Raw genomic sequence first — 15,885 nt, forward strand, 5'->3', positions numbered from 1 at the left:
ATATGCACCAAACTGGAAGTCTGCCCCCCCAGGCTGAAGCTCCTGATCGAGCAAATGGGTCTGTCACAGAGAGATGTGGTGTGTCTTTCGTTCTGCTGTCTGTGCAGTGTCCTGGTGGTGACAGCCAGCCAGATAGGAGTCCCATGGGATCCAGGAACACATGGCCTGCTGGTCACCAAGTGCTCAGTGATTGAGGGGCATCCCCTGGGTGACAGCCACAAAAGCTGGAGCACCAGACACATGGACAAGCTCCTTTCCAGGAGATGCTGGCACTCTAGAGTGTGGCGGGGGGTGGGGGGAAGTGAGAAGTCAGCACCGGCTGCTGAGGTCTCTGGAAAGGATGACAGTAGGGTGTTAACTGTGGCTTAATTAGAAGCTGGCCCCTCAGGCTGATGATTTAAGATCAGCAAACAAGCCTCTTTCACTGAAAGCCTGGGTGCCTCTGAATCGGCTGTTCTGTGCTGGTCCTGGGGCAAGTAAGTCTGTGCACAGGCTTTTGAAGAGCAGTTTTATAGTTTGCTCTATAGCCCTAAGGGTCTCAGGGACAGAAACCCCATTATTTTCAATGTTCAATGTTTGGGGGGCTTGTGTCTCAGGGGCAGGTCTTAGAAGCTGGAGTTGCCCAGTGTAGAATACAAAACCTTTTCTTCTCAGGAAGAGCTCTGGGTTTTGAGTATCTACCATTGTGGGTGCTCATGCCAGGGGTAGGGCTAATGGCTGGATTGTTTCAGCCTCCCATACCTGCATCAGTGTGGGTTTTTCTTATTTGCCTGATGTGTGTAGGCCTCACTCTAGTTTTTAGGGTTGTTTTTCCAGAAGGAAACTGTTCCAAATGCAGCTGTGGATTTCATGTGTCTGGGGAGGGAGGTGAGTTCAGGATCTTCCGGTGACGCCATCTTGAACTGAAACCTGCCTTTCTCCTTAAATAGGGAGTACTGGCCACTATGCTAAATGCCAGCTTCTTTTTAAGGCACTGAGCTGAGCGTGAGGGGTGAAACAGAAAAGGTAGGTGCCTGGACCTCACAGAACTTACAAGTTAGCAGGGCAAAGTGGATATTAAATTAATAATTACCCAATTGAACAGGATTGTGAGTTCTGTGAAGGAGTAGAGACCAATCAATTATCTAATAGGAGATAGCAACCTAGTTGGGGTGAGGGCTGCAGAGTTTTGGAGATCATTGGAGGCCCAGGACAGGGATTCACATGCTCTGGGACGTAGGCATGTCCAAGGACCTGTGTCATTGGTTTCTCTTTGTCTGTAGATCTCTTTGCCTTCTACCATCACTGGCCATGGTCTCCCACTGCTTCTTGGCATCGTGATTCCATGCATGGCTTCTTCTGAAGCTTCTCTAATTTCCAATTTTAAAGTTTTAGGAGAGAGGCAGAGGCCCTAACTCATAGATTGCTGGTAGACTTGGGCATGGATTTCTCTTGGGTAAAGTGTCAGCCCTGATTTAAGAAACTGAGATTCAAGGTCAGGGTGAAATGTTAAAAATATGGGGGTGGGGGGAAAGTCTGGTAATGAACATTCATTCACTCAACAAGTACTGAATGTGCCAGATGTTGGGGAGGGTATGGCCTGGACTGTATACTCATGAACTTGTAGTATACCAAGGAACACACTAATACATAGCAATACATAGCCATAAGTGCCAGGTGTGCAAAAAACAAGGGCTCACTGAGCCTTCCTGAAGAAGGAATTGGGCCTGAGTGGCATCCATAAAGTTGAGTCGATTAGCCAGCAGAATGCAGGGTGGGCCAACACGGGGGTGGGGGTTACTAAGGGGACTTGCAGGATGCTGGGGGCAGCATTGTGTAGCAGAGGGACTTCCCGGGATCCTGAATGGGGGAGCAGAGGTGTGCACACGTGCTAGAGTTGAGGGTGAAGACACGGACGGTGGGAGAGGCAGCCAAGTGGAGCTTGGAAGGTGGGACAGAGCCACGGTTCTCAGATTTTGGCATGCATCAGAATCACCTGGAAGGCTTACTGAAACAGGTTGCTGCATCCCACCTCCAGTTTCAGAGTCAGTCTGTAGGAGAAGATGCATTTCCACCAAGTTCCTGGGTGATACTGGTCCAGAGACAACATGCAGAGAAGCACTGGGTTAGAGGAAGGGGACTGGCCAGGAGTGAAGGGAGGCGCCTGGAGAGAAGGGGATTTATTGGCAGCCACTGTGCTCGTCTACTTTAGGTATTATCGCAGTCCTGAGATGTCAGGGAAGCACAGAGAGGCAAAAATCTGTGCCCATGGCCAGTTAGTCAGTGACTGTGTCTAGATTAAGACACAAAGCCTGTTCCCAGCCACACCGGAATGGACAGTGAGTGGTGATTGACGGCTTGGTGGCGGGGGCCACAAGTAAGGGAGACAGAAACTCCATGGGATTTCCAGCTTTCTGTCTGGGCAATGGGGTGGTAGACATCATTGCCTAGAGCAGGTTCAATTTGGGAGATCTCAAAGTTGGATTTGCCTTTGGGGTTAGGACTGCTGTGTTATGCTTTCTGAATAAGTACAGATGTCCGATAGACAAGTGGATGCAGGAGTCTGGGGACTCAGGAGAGAGGACCGGACTGAGGGGCCGGAAAGCATCCTGTGGGTGATGTCATGTTAGGAAGCCCCAGGAGTATGAGGCAGGCAGAGGGAAGGGAATGGGGACCTCCCTGAGGAAATGAATAGCCAAGGAGCAGGCGAAAAGGGGGCTAAAAGCTAAGGGCTGGGCAGTGATGTTGATGGTTTCGGGAAGTGTGTGATGGAAGCGCTGCTGTAGAGGTCAGGCAAGGGCTGGGATGTGGTGCTGGATATAAGAAGCAGGTCAGTGGTGACCTCAAGCAGGCCAGTTTCAGGGGACAGGTTAATGGGAGGCAGGAGGTGGCGGAGGGATGATTAGGAGGTGAGCAGGTGGCGGGAAGAGGCCAGTTAGGATGGTTCTATTGCGGATTTATAGGTCCGAACAGTAGCTGGGGTCAGTATTCAGGAGCAGTTTCTGTCACTGGTCTGGAGCCTTCCTTAGTGACTACGAACTGGGCTTCCGGGAGCAGCCCAGTGCAACATAGAAATGAGCCCAGGTGTTGTCTTGCTTTTAGAAAGCTTAGAAAGATCTGGCCCCTTAGAAGGGCTGATTTGGGTCCCAGTTTTACCCATCACTTAGCTGCTTCCTCCAGAGCAAACTTTGGGCTATAAAACTTTTTATTCAGAGGATTGTCCGAAGGTAGAAATATTCTGGTGGGAAGGGGACAGGAGGTTCAGAGCCTCCCCTGGTCCTGCTCTGCTCCACCCTCCCTCTGGGTGTCTCGAAGCCTAGGGCTGCTTAGAGCAGTGAGAAGCCCCAGTCTGGGGGCCACCTGGGGTCACCCCCAGCCTTGACTGTCAGGTCACTGACCATCATCATAGTAGTGTGTGTGTTCCCTGCTCAGTTCTCGGGGATGCCAGAAAGCAGACACGTGGTGAGTAGGGGCGGGGGCAGCAAACCTGCCAGGGCTGTATGGGTTTAAGCACATGGCAGGGGTTTCCTGCCGCCATCACGGCAGTGAAGCCCAGCATGTCTTCCAGCAGCTAGTTACTCCCTGTCTTATGGTCCAGTAATCCTGACGACTCTCTCTGCGGCTTCCTCCTGGTTTCCTTATGTCGGGCTGAGCAGATGGCTCTCTTTAAAGACGGCTGGCTTACAGGTACAGAGCTCATTCCAGGGAAAGGGTCCCCGAGAAAGGAAGAGCTGCTGGTTTAAGGGCAGACTACCCAGCCCTCCAGTTCCTCCAACTGGAGAGGGTAGGAACAGCTGACAGCCAGTATGTGGGAATGGTCTGTCCCCCTTCCCCTCCCAACTGCACAGCTTGGAAGTGAATCGCAGGCAAGAGGCAGGAGCAATGAATTAAACTTCGGAGTACTTGAACAACTTCTCTGGTCATGCGCAGAGCACGATCACTCTGGGGCCAGTGGTTAAGGACTGTGGACTATTGGCTGCTTGAAGCAAGGACAGCCTCGGAGCAGGGCTAGTGAACAGCACTCGGGCTGGAGTACGGAGCCAGGAGACCGAGGAGGGCATTTTTCTGCTCCCTCTTTGAAAGCAGGCCTTCTCAGACTTGACCCAGACAGACCTCTTACCTTTTTCATAAGCGCTTTCTGAAATGGAGCTGTTTGCTGCCACACTGGGAACATGCTATGTGAAAAGGGAAGCACGTGTAGAGAAACACATGCTGCTGAGACGGTGTGCACGTGGGCTTCTGCCGCTCAGACCCACCGAGGCCTCACAATGCTTGAGGTGGTTGTGGCGGGGACCCGAGATGGCAGATGGGCTGAGGGCTGGCACCAGGCTGGCAAGAGTGTTATTACACCAAGTGACTTCATCTTTCACAGGACCCGTTTTTCCACCAAGAAGCAGAGGATTGGCAGCAGCTGGAATTACACTCCCCCCGCCCCCAACCCTGAGGTGGCCCCTGCAGGAGAGAACAGGTTGGGTAAGGCCATCTCCTCAGAATGAGAGGGAGCCTGGGCAAAAAGTTTCCCCTGAACAGTGGTTCTCCACTGTGACTGTGACTCCAGATTGCCTAGGGAGCCAAGGAAGCCAGACAGCCAGTCAGCTCTGGTTCAGGGGGCCTGGGGCTGCCCAGCTCCCCAGTTCCCAGTGGGTGCCAGGGAAGCTGCAGGGACCAGGCTGTGCGCTCAGAGAGCCGCACTCAAATGTCCAGGCCCCAAAAGGGAGGAGGGCACGAGACAGATTCCATTATAATAGCCATCTTTATTTGTAAAAATCCAGATATAAAATGTATTCTTTCAGTCTTTCCAAGTTTTCCTTTTTACAAAAACAAAAAGGCACATAAAAACCATCCCCGCTGTCATTCCCATAGACGAGGTTTTTCAGGCAGCCCTCCCCCCTCCCCCCATAGAGCTACATGCTTCATTCCGGGACGTCTCGCTCCCCCACATGCTTCGGTGCTTTCCTACCAGGGTAGAGTTCCGAATTCCAAGACTGAAGTACACAAAGGGGGTGGGGGCGGGTGCGAAGTGTGTGGCGCGATGCTCCGCGGCGTGCAGGACACGGGGTCTAGTAGTAGGTCTCCTTCTCTACCCAGCCTGGGGGCGGCACAGACGGACAGACACACGACAGTGAGGCCTCCCTCACTGCACTGTAGTGCAGTGGGAACCACAGGGAGCGACCGGGGGTGGGGTGGGGTCACCGAAATTCAATACTGGGTTTCAACTGTTCTCACTGCAAATGTTTCTAGAAAGGACTTGTTAATTGGTAAGATGGCTCCGATTTCTGACCAGCTTTCCACTCTATCATAATTGGGTTTGAGTTCCGTTGCAAATAGGATTGCTTCTGAAAGCCTTTGGGGATGGGACTGTGGCTGTAGGCAGTCTGGTTGCCTTAGCCCACCCGACTGATGAAACAGAAGCCACAGAACTACAGCCTCCCCCACACCCCTGCTGAAGCTAAAAGGTCTGTAATTACCTCCAGGGCGTCGCCTGATGATGAGTTTTCGGACTTCATCGTACACGAAGATGAGAAGAGAGTAGGGGAAGGCACAGAACCACCAGGTAGGTCTGGAAGGAGAAGCAGGTACCAATTTAACACGTGAACACAATTCAAAGGCAAGAGAACGTATATCACAGTGACAGTGGAACAGTCTGGAAGGAGTCAAGCACGGTCACAACTAACCACTAAGCCCTTAGCGTGGACCACACAGCAGGGTCTTAGGAACAGAACGCTGCTCCCTGTGTCCAGGGCCTAAAGAGAGGCAGGGCAAAGCCAACCACAGACTTTCTGCACAAGTCCCCTTCCCACCTTCAAATCTGGTTTTTGTAATTTGGTTTGTAGGAGGAGTTGAGATTTTTTGTTTACCGTCCCAGAGCAAAGGGACATTTTCTTTCCTCCCTTTCCAAAGTTTAAGAAGTCTGAGAGTGACCTGTGTCTATGTCCTGGTCTATGTGCAGATCGAGACTGCCAGTGTGGGTCAAAACCAGTTTCTCTATCCCTTGCATTCAGTAAGCTGTTTGTCGAATCCCTGTGTTGGGGAACGAAAACAGCCGAGCTCTTAACAGAGAGCAGAGGCCTTTGGGAGCCTAGCAGGCCACAGCCACAGTCTCCAGCCTGGAGACAGGCTGGTCATCAGAAGGCTGTGCTTTCCTGACAACCAGCTTCTGCAGTCAGTGCGTGAGGGAGGCTGTCCAAGACAGAGGCCTGGCACTCTCCTCTTCTTCCTGGTGTTAGGCATCCTCCTCCCCAGCTAAGAGAGGACCTCCTGTGACTCAGCCACAGAGTAACTAACCCACCTTTTGAACTGAACAGAAGCTGTTCAGGAACAAGCTCCCTAGTCGGAACAAAACATGGCCTGACACACTACTCCATTTCAGTGACTTTGCATCTCAGCCTTTTGGAGAGCTGGGTTCTCCTACCCTCTTCTTGACAAACAATGGCTCAAGTTGATGGGGCAAGCCTTGTCTAAGTTGCATCCTCCTAGTATACGCCAGCTCTGTGTAAGGTGCTGCAACAAAGATCCTATAAGCCATGCCTTAAAGATTACAACCTAGCAAGGAGCAGAAATAACAAGTAATAGCAAAGAAGGGTGCAAATGTACGTGTCCAAGAGGGCAAGATCACACGGGGCTAGCTCCAGGAGATAGGCCCTGAGGGACTCTGGTGTCATGGGGTGGGAGGGAGCATCCTTACCAAGGACCCATGCAGGGAGAGAGAATACTGAATTCCCCTAACAGAAGCTTGGATGGCTACAAGAGAAGGCTGAAAAGACAGGCTGGACAGTAGCAGACCGACCCCTGGACGCCAGGCCACCCTTGCACAGAAGCAATGTCTGTATAGACCCAGCAAGATGCCGGTGAGGCCCATGGGGCTTGGCTCCTTCAGGGATGGGGTCAGGTTACTGGAATTCATGCTTCTGATAAACCAGCTTCAGCTACAGGGTGTACCGCCAAGTCCCTCACTGCTCTGGGCTGGTGGGTTTCCTTTGGTTTACCCATGACCCACCTCCAACCTGCTTCTCCCACCTCCTTCCTTCGAGAACAGAGGATTCAGGGGCCCACAGAGGTGGGGGCCTGACAGCACACACAGGGGCGAGGTAAGTAAATCAAGACGTGAACCCCATCCCCAAACCTCAGAATACCAATGACAAGTGGGACTGTTGCTATGAGGGACCCGAGCACTCACGCAGTTAGTTGGTGAGCCATCCCCAAGGTACCAGAGCCTGTCGGGCCTGATCTCAGCCAAATCCTAAGCATTCTGGTCAGAACTTCCTAATTTCCAGTGCAGAGGAATTCTTGTACAGGCCACCCCAAACTCCTAAAAACACCAGCTACTAGTGCATGTCATGAGGGAAGTCCCACTTCTGTTTCATGCTTTGGGAGCTGGGTGAGGAGCGACTTACTTGAGGGGGTACATCCTCAGGGCAACACCCATTCCAGGGCAGTAGGAGAGAAAAGCAGCAAGGGCCGTCTCTTCAAAGAGGCCAAATATTAAGATCTTGTTCCTAAAATCAAGAAGACAGAAAGCTTAAGAACACAAACAGAAGTTTAATGTTCTAATACTGTTCAATGGCAGATCAATGTCTTTATGTATTCACTGCACTTAGGAACTGGAGGGCAGATGAAAAGAAACGCTGGAAAATCACATTTTGCTTCCTAAATCCGTGCCAAAGGGGAGATTCCAGAAACTGCCATGGGCCTCGGACCGGGATTTTACAAAGCGCTGAGAGATCACCAGAGCCCGGGGGTCTGAGGGCCCCAACTGTCCTCTACTCACTTCATCCCCTGTTGGAAGACAGAGTTCCTCCTGGTCTTACAGATGACCAAATCAGCCCACTGCACCACGACGATACTGACAAAGAAGGCTGTGTGGCAAGTGAACTCCACGATCTTCCTCTGTTCGTAGGTCTGAAACACAAAAGGCAGACAGATGAGCCCAGCTCTTGGCCCTCATGGCTGGTGGCCTGAGGAGCTCCCCATTGGTGAGGTCCTCACTTACCCACTGCTGCCCGTAGCTGTCCTCCACATCGTTGATCCAGCGGTCATCCCAGTCCACGCGGAGGCCCAGCAGGTGGGTCGGGAGAAAGCCGTTCTCAGCCAGAATCACAAAGTACGTGAAGAAGCCGCCCAGGGCCTGGATCATACCTGCAAGGGTGGAAAACAATTCTAACCTGGTTCCAGGGTACCCACACACTTGTCTGACCACGGCAGCAGGCCCAGGATGGTACGTATTAGGGACTGTCTTTGGCACTGGTTGGGAGAGGAACGGGAGGATGGAGGACCCCAGGGGCATAGCCCTCACCCAGCAGCCTCTTCTCGTTTTTGAGTCACTGTTTTAGAGCTTTAAAAGGGGAAGACACACAGGCCTTGCTCTGAAACACCCACTGCTGTCATATGATCGTGTATCTACCAGGGCAGAGTCTCTTTAGGGGAAAAAGGCTTCCCTATTTTTTTAATTTCTTCTACAATTTGACTTTTCCCATCTCTGTTTTCATACTCCTGATAGTGTGGCACCCTCTGACCAACTGCCCTCCCCCCACCACCACCCCCCAGACCCTTCTCCCTGGCATCTGATCCCACCGCACCACCCTGAGTTCCTCAGGGCCAGGTTTCATCCTTTGCTCTGGCCCTCATCCCCCTTAGAGTTAGGTCTTCCTGGCCATTAGCCAACTCCTCGTCAGCAGCTGTTAACCGGTTTCTGCCGTATTTCCACCAGAAACTCCTCTGTTCCGCTTTACACAAGTGTTCAGTGATGTAACCCATTGATCCAAAGGCCTGAGCTGCTCCTGGTGGCCTCACCGGGTTCTCCTGAAGGCCACTAGGCAGAACACGGAGGATCAAAGGGCATTTTCACTGCCCATCCCCTGAAGACCACCTGTTAGATGGTCATGCTTCAGGTACCATGGGAATCAAGTCTTGGGGTGGGGAGAATGGGGGTGCAAGGCCATTTGGTCGTGACCCATCAGTCAAACCTGCAAGCTCATATAATTTCTTCAAAGCCTAACTCTCTATCCAAATTAGTGACCAATACTTTTATCCCCAGGAAACACTGCCTCTGAATGGACTGTGCCTGGCATGAGAAACCAGGCCTGAGGCCTCCCCCCATGCTCTCCTCTCAGTGCCGGGGGTGCGGCGGCTCACCAATCTGCCCGTAGGCCATGCTGATCAGCCGCTCATTCACAAGCTTGTCCGTTTTGGGGTTTCTGGGTTGTCTCTTCATGATGTCGCTCTCAGCTTGCTCGTAAGCCAGGGAGATGGCAGGAACCTTGGGGAGAAGTATAAAAGTTGTCAGATACGAGGAAGCTGATAGCGCAAACATTTTATTATAAAGTCCTTGCCACTGTCCCCTTTAAAACTGGTTTTCATGCCATGAGATGCTGTAACCAGTCCTATTATAAAACAAACAAAACAGAACTTCCCTTTCATATAATGTTGCTATCTGATAGACGGGCATTGCCAGCTGCCTTGAGGACTGGGGAATGCTGCTTCAGGGGGCTGAGGCCGTGACGCACACCGGGTGCCCATACGCCCAGCCTGACTGGGTGTTGCAGCACCGGGTGAGCGAGGGCCAGAAGCTGCCATGACAGGCACTTACCATGTCCGTGCCCAAGTCAATGCAGAGGATGGTGACGGTCCCCAGGGGTAGTGGAATGTTTGCAATAATAAATATCAGGAAGGGGGTGATCTCCGGAATGTTACTGGTCAGGGTGTAGGCAATGGATTTCTTCAAGTTATCAAAGATCAGACGACCTAGGAAAGCAAGAGGTTGACTTTTTTATTTTTTACTGTAGAGGGTAAAGGGATGGGCAGGCTAGGAGTAGACACAGAAGGGCAGTACTGGGATGAGGTTTTGGTGAACACTTTTAAACGCAGTGCTGCTCTCTCACCTTCTTCTACTCCAGTCACAATTGATGCAAAGTTGTCATCCAGAAGAATCATGTCGGCAGCTTGCTTAGACACGTCGGAGCCAGCGATCCCCATAGCAACACCAATGTCTGCCTTCTTCAGGGCTGGAGAGTCGTTCACGCCATCGCCAGTTACAGCCACAATAGCCCCCTGCCAGGAGAAGGGGGGTGGGTAAGAGCCCCGAGGTCAGGGGTAGAGGCACACCAGGCACACACCTCAACGTGCCTCTCCTCGCTACGACCCTGCCCCTTTCTTCGGAGACCCTCAGCAGGCTCGGAACCAGCTTAGCCAAGATGCCACCCAGCCACCAGCCAACCACAGAATTAAGGAGTGCTGACAAACGGATCCCCTCCCCATTCCAACAAGGGCTTAAGGACTTTTCAAGGGATGGGACAGGAGTCTCCTGCCGTTTACATCCTCTAGAGACACGACGAGCCTCGACTGGTCTTCTAGGCCAAGTGTGGAACCTGATTCTGGGCCACAGTGAAGACATGTGTGGCCAAGTGCGGAGCTCTGTTGGGTCGTTATCAGGTTCCCCTGCCCTGAAGCCATGCCCGCAGCCTCTTTCTGGCACACAGGCAGCGAGTCTAAGAAAAGCTGGGCCGTGTTTCCGGCCCTGGCGCTGTGATCACAGAGGTAAGCAGGGCCTGAGAGAGCCTGGCCCTGGCTGCCCGCTAACCTGTCTCTGGCAGCCTTCCACGATGATAAGCTTCTGCTGAGGAGAAGTCCTGGCAAACACGATCTCCGTGTGGTACTTCAGAATGTCATCCAGCTGCTCAGAGGTCATGTCCTTCAGGTCACTTCCATGCACCACGCAGGCCTTGGCATCTCTAGGATTGGGATGGGAAGAAAGGCCCCCCACTGCTTCACCCGTGTGATGTTCCTCACCACAAAGGGATGTTCTACTACACGGGAGGCTTTGTACGACAGCCCAGAGTTAGACGCGATCTTCCCCATCGCGTTACAGCTACCATCTGGGCAGTAGTCCGCAGGTTACAAGCATGTTCCTACATACTAGATCTCGTTCAAGACTCACCACCACCTGTGGGGCAGCCTGCCTTCGCCTTCCTTATAGAGAACATGTTGAAATGATGGGACCAAGTTCTAGACAGGAGATCAAACCCTCTCATAGCCCCACGCTGAGGGAAGGAGGCCCCACACTCCAACGAAACCCCAGAACAATACCGCTTCATCTCTGTTGCCTTCTGTACTGTACTGTCCAAAGTCCTTTTTGGCCTGAATCACCTGGACAAGTTAGCATGGCCCTGGAAACGGACTCGGTGCGAGGTGTTGGGTCGCATGCTCTGTGGTTAACATCATGAAACTGAAGGCTCGACTAGAGTGTACCGTACGACAAAGCTTCAGCTTCCCTGCTCTGCAGCGTGGGACTGATGCCCACTTTCACAGGTTATTGCAGTCAATGCTGAGAATATGGAAGCACCACCCAAGAGTTGGCTACAATGACATGCTCTCACTGAAACCTTCCCCTGGAAGGACAGGTTGCCTTCTGGAACTGCAGGGGCCTTCCCTATTCAGAGCAAGCCCAGAAGCACACCATCATGGAACCAAGCTGATAATCCCCAACCACCATCATCTGCACAATTAAGGCAGAGCAGGCTCTGAGTTTCCTGCCTTACCTGGGGTTCACCTGGCTCACTGGGATGTTGAGGCGTGCGGCGATGTCTTCCACGGTCTCGTTGCCTTCTGAGATGATGCCCACACCTTTGGCAATGGCTTTGGCTGTGATTGGATGGTCTCCAGTGACCATGATGACCTGGAACAAGAAACAGGGCAATTTATTTGAATGCAAATGCCTAAGCAGGCAAGAAGAAATATTAAGGATGCTTCATCTTGGAATATCAAAAAGACAGGAATGCAAACCTAAAATGGGTAAACGTTAACCAAAAATACAAACATGCACCTGTTTATGAAAACACAAAACAACATCCCGATCCTATCTTGGTATATGACAAGATGTGTAACGTCTGTTTTTCCTTTTATTACACAGTCACAAGAAAACTAAAATGTATTAAAACCAGCCAAAAAAAAAATCTGATGCTGACGGGACTCTAGGGCACAAGTGCCACACACTGCCTGGGGAGCAGCCCCAAAGTGGCCCAATTTGGGGAGAGAGCATAAATGCGTAGAAAGAATTCAAATCTTGCTACTGCTTTTCTGATCTGATGATTATATTCAGAAGAGTACACTTACGAATACAGTCCAAGTGGTGGGGGAGTTATTTTTACAAAGCTTTCCAGGGCGGTATTACCAACAAGAATGAGAGAGTGGAAACAAATCAGACAGCCAGCACCAAGGCGGGCTCAAAAAACCACCTGTTATCAGTGCACTTGAGCAGTGTTCCGTGACTTAGACAGACAGATACAGAGGACACCAAACATTCATTAAAAAACCAGTTAACTGGGGCGCCTGGGTGGCTCAGCGGTTTGGGCCTCTGCCTTCGGCTCGGGTCATGATCTCAGGGTCCTGGGATCGAGCCCTGCGTCGGGCTCTCTGCTCAGTGGGGAGCCTGTTTCTCCCTCTCTCTCTGCCTGCCTCTCTGCCTATTTGTGACCTCTCTGTCAAATAAATAAATAAAATATTAAAAAAAAAAAAAAAAAACCAGTTAACTGAAAACGGAGAAGACCTGCTGTTCGCTACATGAAGTAGATCAATTAGAATGCGAGTATTTCAAATTTAAGACCTTACGCCAGATCTTTTTGCTCTTTTCAATGATTTTCAGGCTTCTGTTTGTTTCCCCCCAAATGTATTTTTTTTTTCTTTTGAATCCCTCATCTGCTGTCTACACTAACATTTTAATACCATTTGGCCTTTTCTGGTGGTAACCAAAGCTTTAGAGATAAGAAACTCATCCTCCCAGTGAGAAAATGAGCTGGCCGCATGGCTCCCGTGGGGTCACGTGACTAAGCAAGGAGCCCCGAGGCACGACGGTGATGTCAAGGAGGCACACTGCACACTTACCTTAATGCCAGCACTGCGACATTTGCCCACAGCGTCAGGGACAGCGGCCCGTGGAGGGTCAATCATGGAGATGAGGCCCACAAAGCAGAGGTTTTCAACAGGGAAGTTCACATCATCTGTGTCAAACTGGAACCCTTCAGGAAACTGTTCATCAGGCAGAAACAGGTGGCAGAATCCTGCAAGGAGGGCGGGGTGGGGTGGGGGGGTCTGTGAGGACCTCACTGCAGGCGACAGCCCAGGACAGTAGCCACTGGTCATTCGGATGGTCTACCTCTGGCTCCGAGCTGAGTTTAGAATATTGTTTCAAGTTTTAAAGCCGTGAGGTTTTATTTAACAGGTACAGATGCTATGGAGTCAGAAAAACCATGTAAATGACAGAGGCCATGGCCAACCTCAGCGGAAGCACCCTGTCCAGCACAGAGAAGACCAGCAAGGACAGGACTGCTAGGCACTGGGACTGCAGGGCTCTAGACCTGCCACTCAGGTGCTTGGATTGGGCAAATCATGTAATTATTTGTCTCTGCTTCTTTCTTTAGAAAAATTGAGCTCTCATCTCTGCTCGCCGTTCATCTAACCACAATACATTACTGCCCACCAGCAAGGGCCAGCCTGCCAGCCATGCTGAGGAGAAATACGAAGCAGACACATTCTGCCCGAGGTGCTTAGTATCACTGCTGCAAGATCAGGACATTCCAGAGGCTCCCGCAATGTGGTATGAAGGTTACAATGTTCCTTAAAGTGGTAGGAGGTGGCAAGTGGCTTCGTGGAAGAGAGAACGCTTCTACTCTGGGCCCGCAGACACGGGGAAACAACACTGGACAGTGATTTTTCAGTGAAGAGAGACTTATAAGAGACACCTCAGATCAGATGAGGGAGCAGGTAGGAACCAGAGGTCAGGCCCAGGCAATCAGTTCTGAGTTACTAAGCTAAGCGGAACAGGAAGAACACATCAATGATGGCTTTTTACCTGTCCGCCTCCAAAAAAGCGCAAACATCTCTTTCTCAATTACATTATACAATGAGTGTAACGTACTTCTCGTCTGCCCTCGCTGACCTACTCAGGACAGGTGGCTCTCTAGAGGAAAGTTTGCTGCCGAAGTCATTTGTGAGCTGACACATACGGTCCAGTGTAAATTCAACAACTGTTGGGCCAGTCAGGAAATGATTTTACTCTAAGCATTAATTTTAATTTCATTAAATTTGTAGGTCATAGTCCTAGCAACAAAGGTTTGACAATAAAGCTCTTCCCCTTTTTTTTTCCCCAGGCAAACAGAACTGACCAGCCTGAGACCAAAGGTCTAAGTACGAATCGGAAGCAAACCAACACGGTTTTGTTGCTCTGAGGCCCCCAAGACACCAAACATCTCTCCAGCCCTTCCTATTTTCAGAATAGCGGAGCAGATCGAGGAGGAGGAACAATCCTCTGGAAAGGCTCAGGGGAGGTGAGGACACTGCAGAGGCGGACCAGACCGACGGCTGTGCTGCTGGCTGTCCACGTACGTACCTAGCACACGCTCTCCGAGGCCACCGAGCTCCAGGTAGGCGTTCTGAAAGGCATCCTTCAGCTCCTCATCCAGTGGCTGCTCCTTGCCGTGCAGGAGGATGGAGCTGCAGCGGTCCAAGATCCTTTCCGGGGCACCCTTCATCACCAACAGGTGTCGGGGCTCAGACGTGTTGGGGTTCTTGTGGATGGACAGCTGTAAAGGACGGTGGAGATGTGAACACCGGTGACTGCAGGGAGCTCAGCTCACCTACTGCTGAGAGTGTCAAGACAACCACCCAGGTCCCCTAGTTTAACTTTGGTTTCCCACACCTTGTAGCACACTTTGAATGCTACCCGAAAAACCAGAACAGCAATGTCGCCCTAAATCCCTGGCCTGTGTTCCTATGGAAACCCTTCCTGAAGGGAAACTGGGAACAAAAGGACAGCCCCGTAAGAGGATGCCCCGCCCCCTCCCCAAACCGTAAGTACACCAGAGGGCCCCAACACGTTAGGCAAGGGTTCATTTTTCCTACCAAAACACAAATTAGCATTTTCTATACCTAATTCAGGGTCAAATGTAAAAGCTCACAGGAAGTTGGGAGAATTCATTTTTTGAAGCCATTTAAGCTTGTTAACATTTCAAGTGGGCAAACAGCTCTCCTGGCTTCCAGTCCTCCCCGCCTGCCCGTGCCACTGCTAGGCCACCTGGTACTTGTTGGTGGAGTTGAAGGGGATCTCCACGATCTTGGCGTATTGCTCTCGCATCTCCTTCACAGAGCCACAGCACAGCTCGATGCATTTCAAGAGCGCGGACTCCGAGGCGTCGCCTGCCACTGCCCGCTGTGAACAGAGATGTCACCTGTGAGTAAGCCTGCGGCTCACCACTGAACAGCTGGAGAGGTCTGCGGATGTACTCCGATCTTGTCCGAGGTGGAGGACAAGGCAGGTGAGGGGGAAGCAGCGGTGGCGGCAGGGACCGGCCTCCCTCTGCTCAGACACACTCCAGCCTCCTCCTGTCTGCCCTCCTGCCCCACCCCAGTTCCAGCTTCCAGTAGAAGGGGGTGCCTGAAGGGGTTACCCACCCTTGAGAGGAGCATAACACACTCTTCTAACCTACTTTAGCCTGTTTTTGTTTTGTTTTAAATCTTCCCCTGTTGCAAGGTCTCAAAGCCAACACTATTCCGAAGGATGTACTCCTGGGTTGTGAATCTGAAAACACCAAGTGAGAGGCCAAATACTTACAGCACCTACAATTTAGAAGAAAATCCCTTCAGTTCCCAGGACTGGGGGCAAACTGTCTGTGTCAAGGGCAAAATAGAGGACTTTAAACATTATTCAACTGTGCAAAATTATCTTGGCCTGAATGGTATGAACGGAAAGCTATTATTAGCTCCAACAGTCATATAATCAGCTAACATTTTAAGTTAAAGCCCACACTTGAGGTAACACATACTTCTCTTTTGTGTGATATACTAGGACCCACTAAGAACATTTTTAGGTGTAGCCAACTTTTATATAAACACTTGAGAACTCCGACTGCTTTAGGA

At 51.2% G+C, this 15,885-nt stretch overlaps 1 protein-coding gene across 2 annotated transcripts in view; it reads right to left on the reverse strand.

Moving 5' to 3' along the window:
* Positions 1 to 4,713: 4,713 nt before the first annotated feature.
* ATP1A1 (ATPase Na+/K+ transporting subunit alpha 1) overlaps positions 4,714 to 15,885 on the reverse strand; it is a 29,332-nt gene continuing 18,160 nt past the window's right edge. For both annotated transcript variants that reach the window (XM_046026893.1, XM_046026900.1), the window contains exons 11-23: positions 15,044 to 15,178; positions 14,360 to 14,552; positions 12,856 to 13,031; positions 11,514 to 11,650; positions 10,556 to 10,706; positions 9,858 to 10,026; positions 9,566 to 9,720; positions 9,112 to 9,235; positions 7,970 to 8,115; positions 7,748 to 7,878; positions 7,374 to 7,475; positions 5,448 to 5,539; positions 4,714 to 5,068 (exon numbers count right to left, since the gene is read on the reverse strand). In XM_046026893.1, coding sequence (XP_045882849.1) covers positions 5,040 to 5,068; positions 5,448 to 5,539; positions 7,374 to 7,475; positions 7,748 to 7,878; positions 7,970 to 8,115; positions 9,112 to 9,235; positions 9,566 to 9,720; positions 9,858 to 10,026; positions 10,556 to 10,706; positions 11,514 to 11,650; positions 12,856 to 13,031; positions 14,360 to 14,552; positions 15,044 to 15,178 — 1,740 coding nt within the window. In that variant the 3' untranslated portion in view covers positions 4,714 to 5,039. The remainder of the gene's footprint in view (positions 5,069 to 5,447; positions 5,540 to 7,373; positions 7,476 to 7,747; positions 7,879 to 7,969; positions 8,116 to 9,111; positions 9,236 to 9,565; positions 9,721 to 9,857; positions 10,027 to 10,555; positions 10,707 to 11,513; positions 11,651 to 12,855; positions 13,032 to 14,359; positions 14,553 to 15,043; positions 15,179 to 15,885) is intronic.

Source organism: Meles meles, chromosome 1 (assembly GCF_922984935.1).
Source record: "Meles meles chromosome 1, mMelMel3.1 paternal haplotype, whole genome shotgun sequence".
Lineage (NCBI taxonomy): Eukaryota > Metazoa > Chordata > Mammalia > Carnivora > Mustelidae > Meles > Meles meles.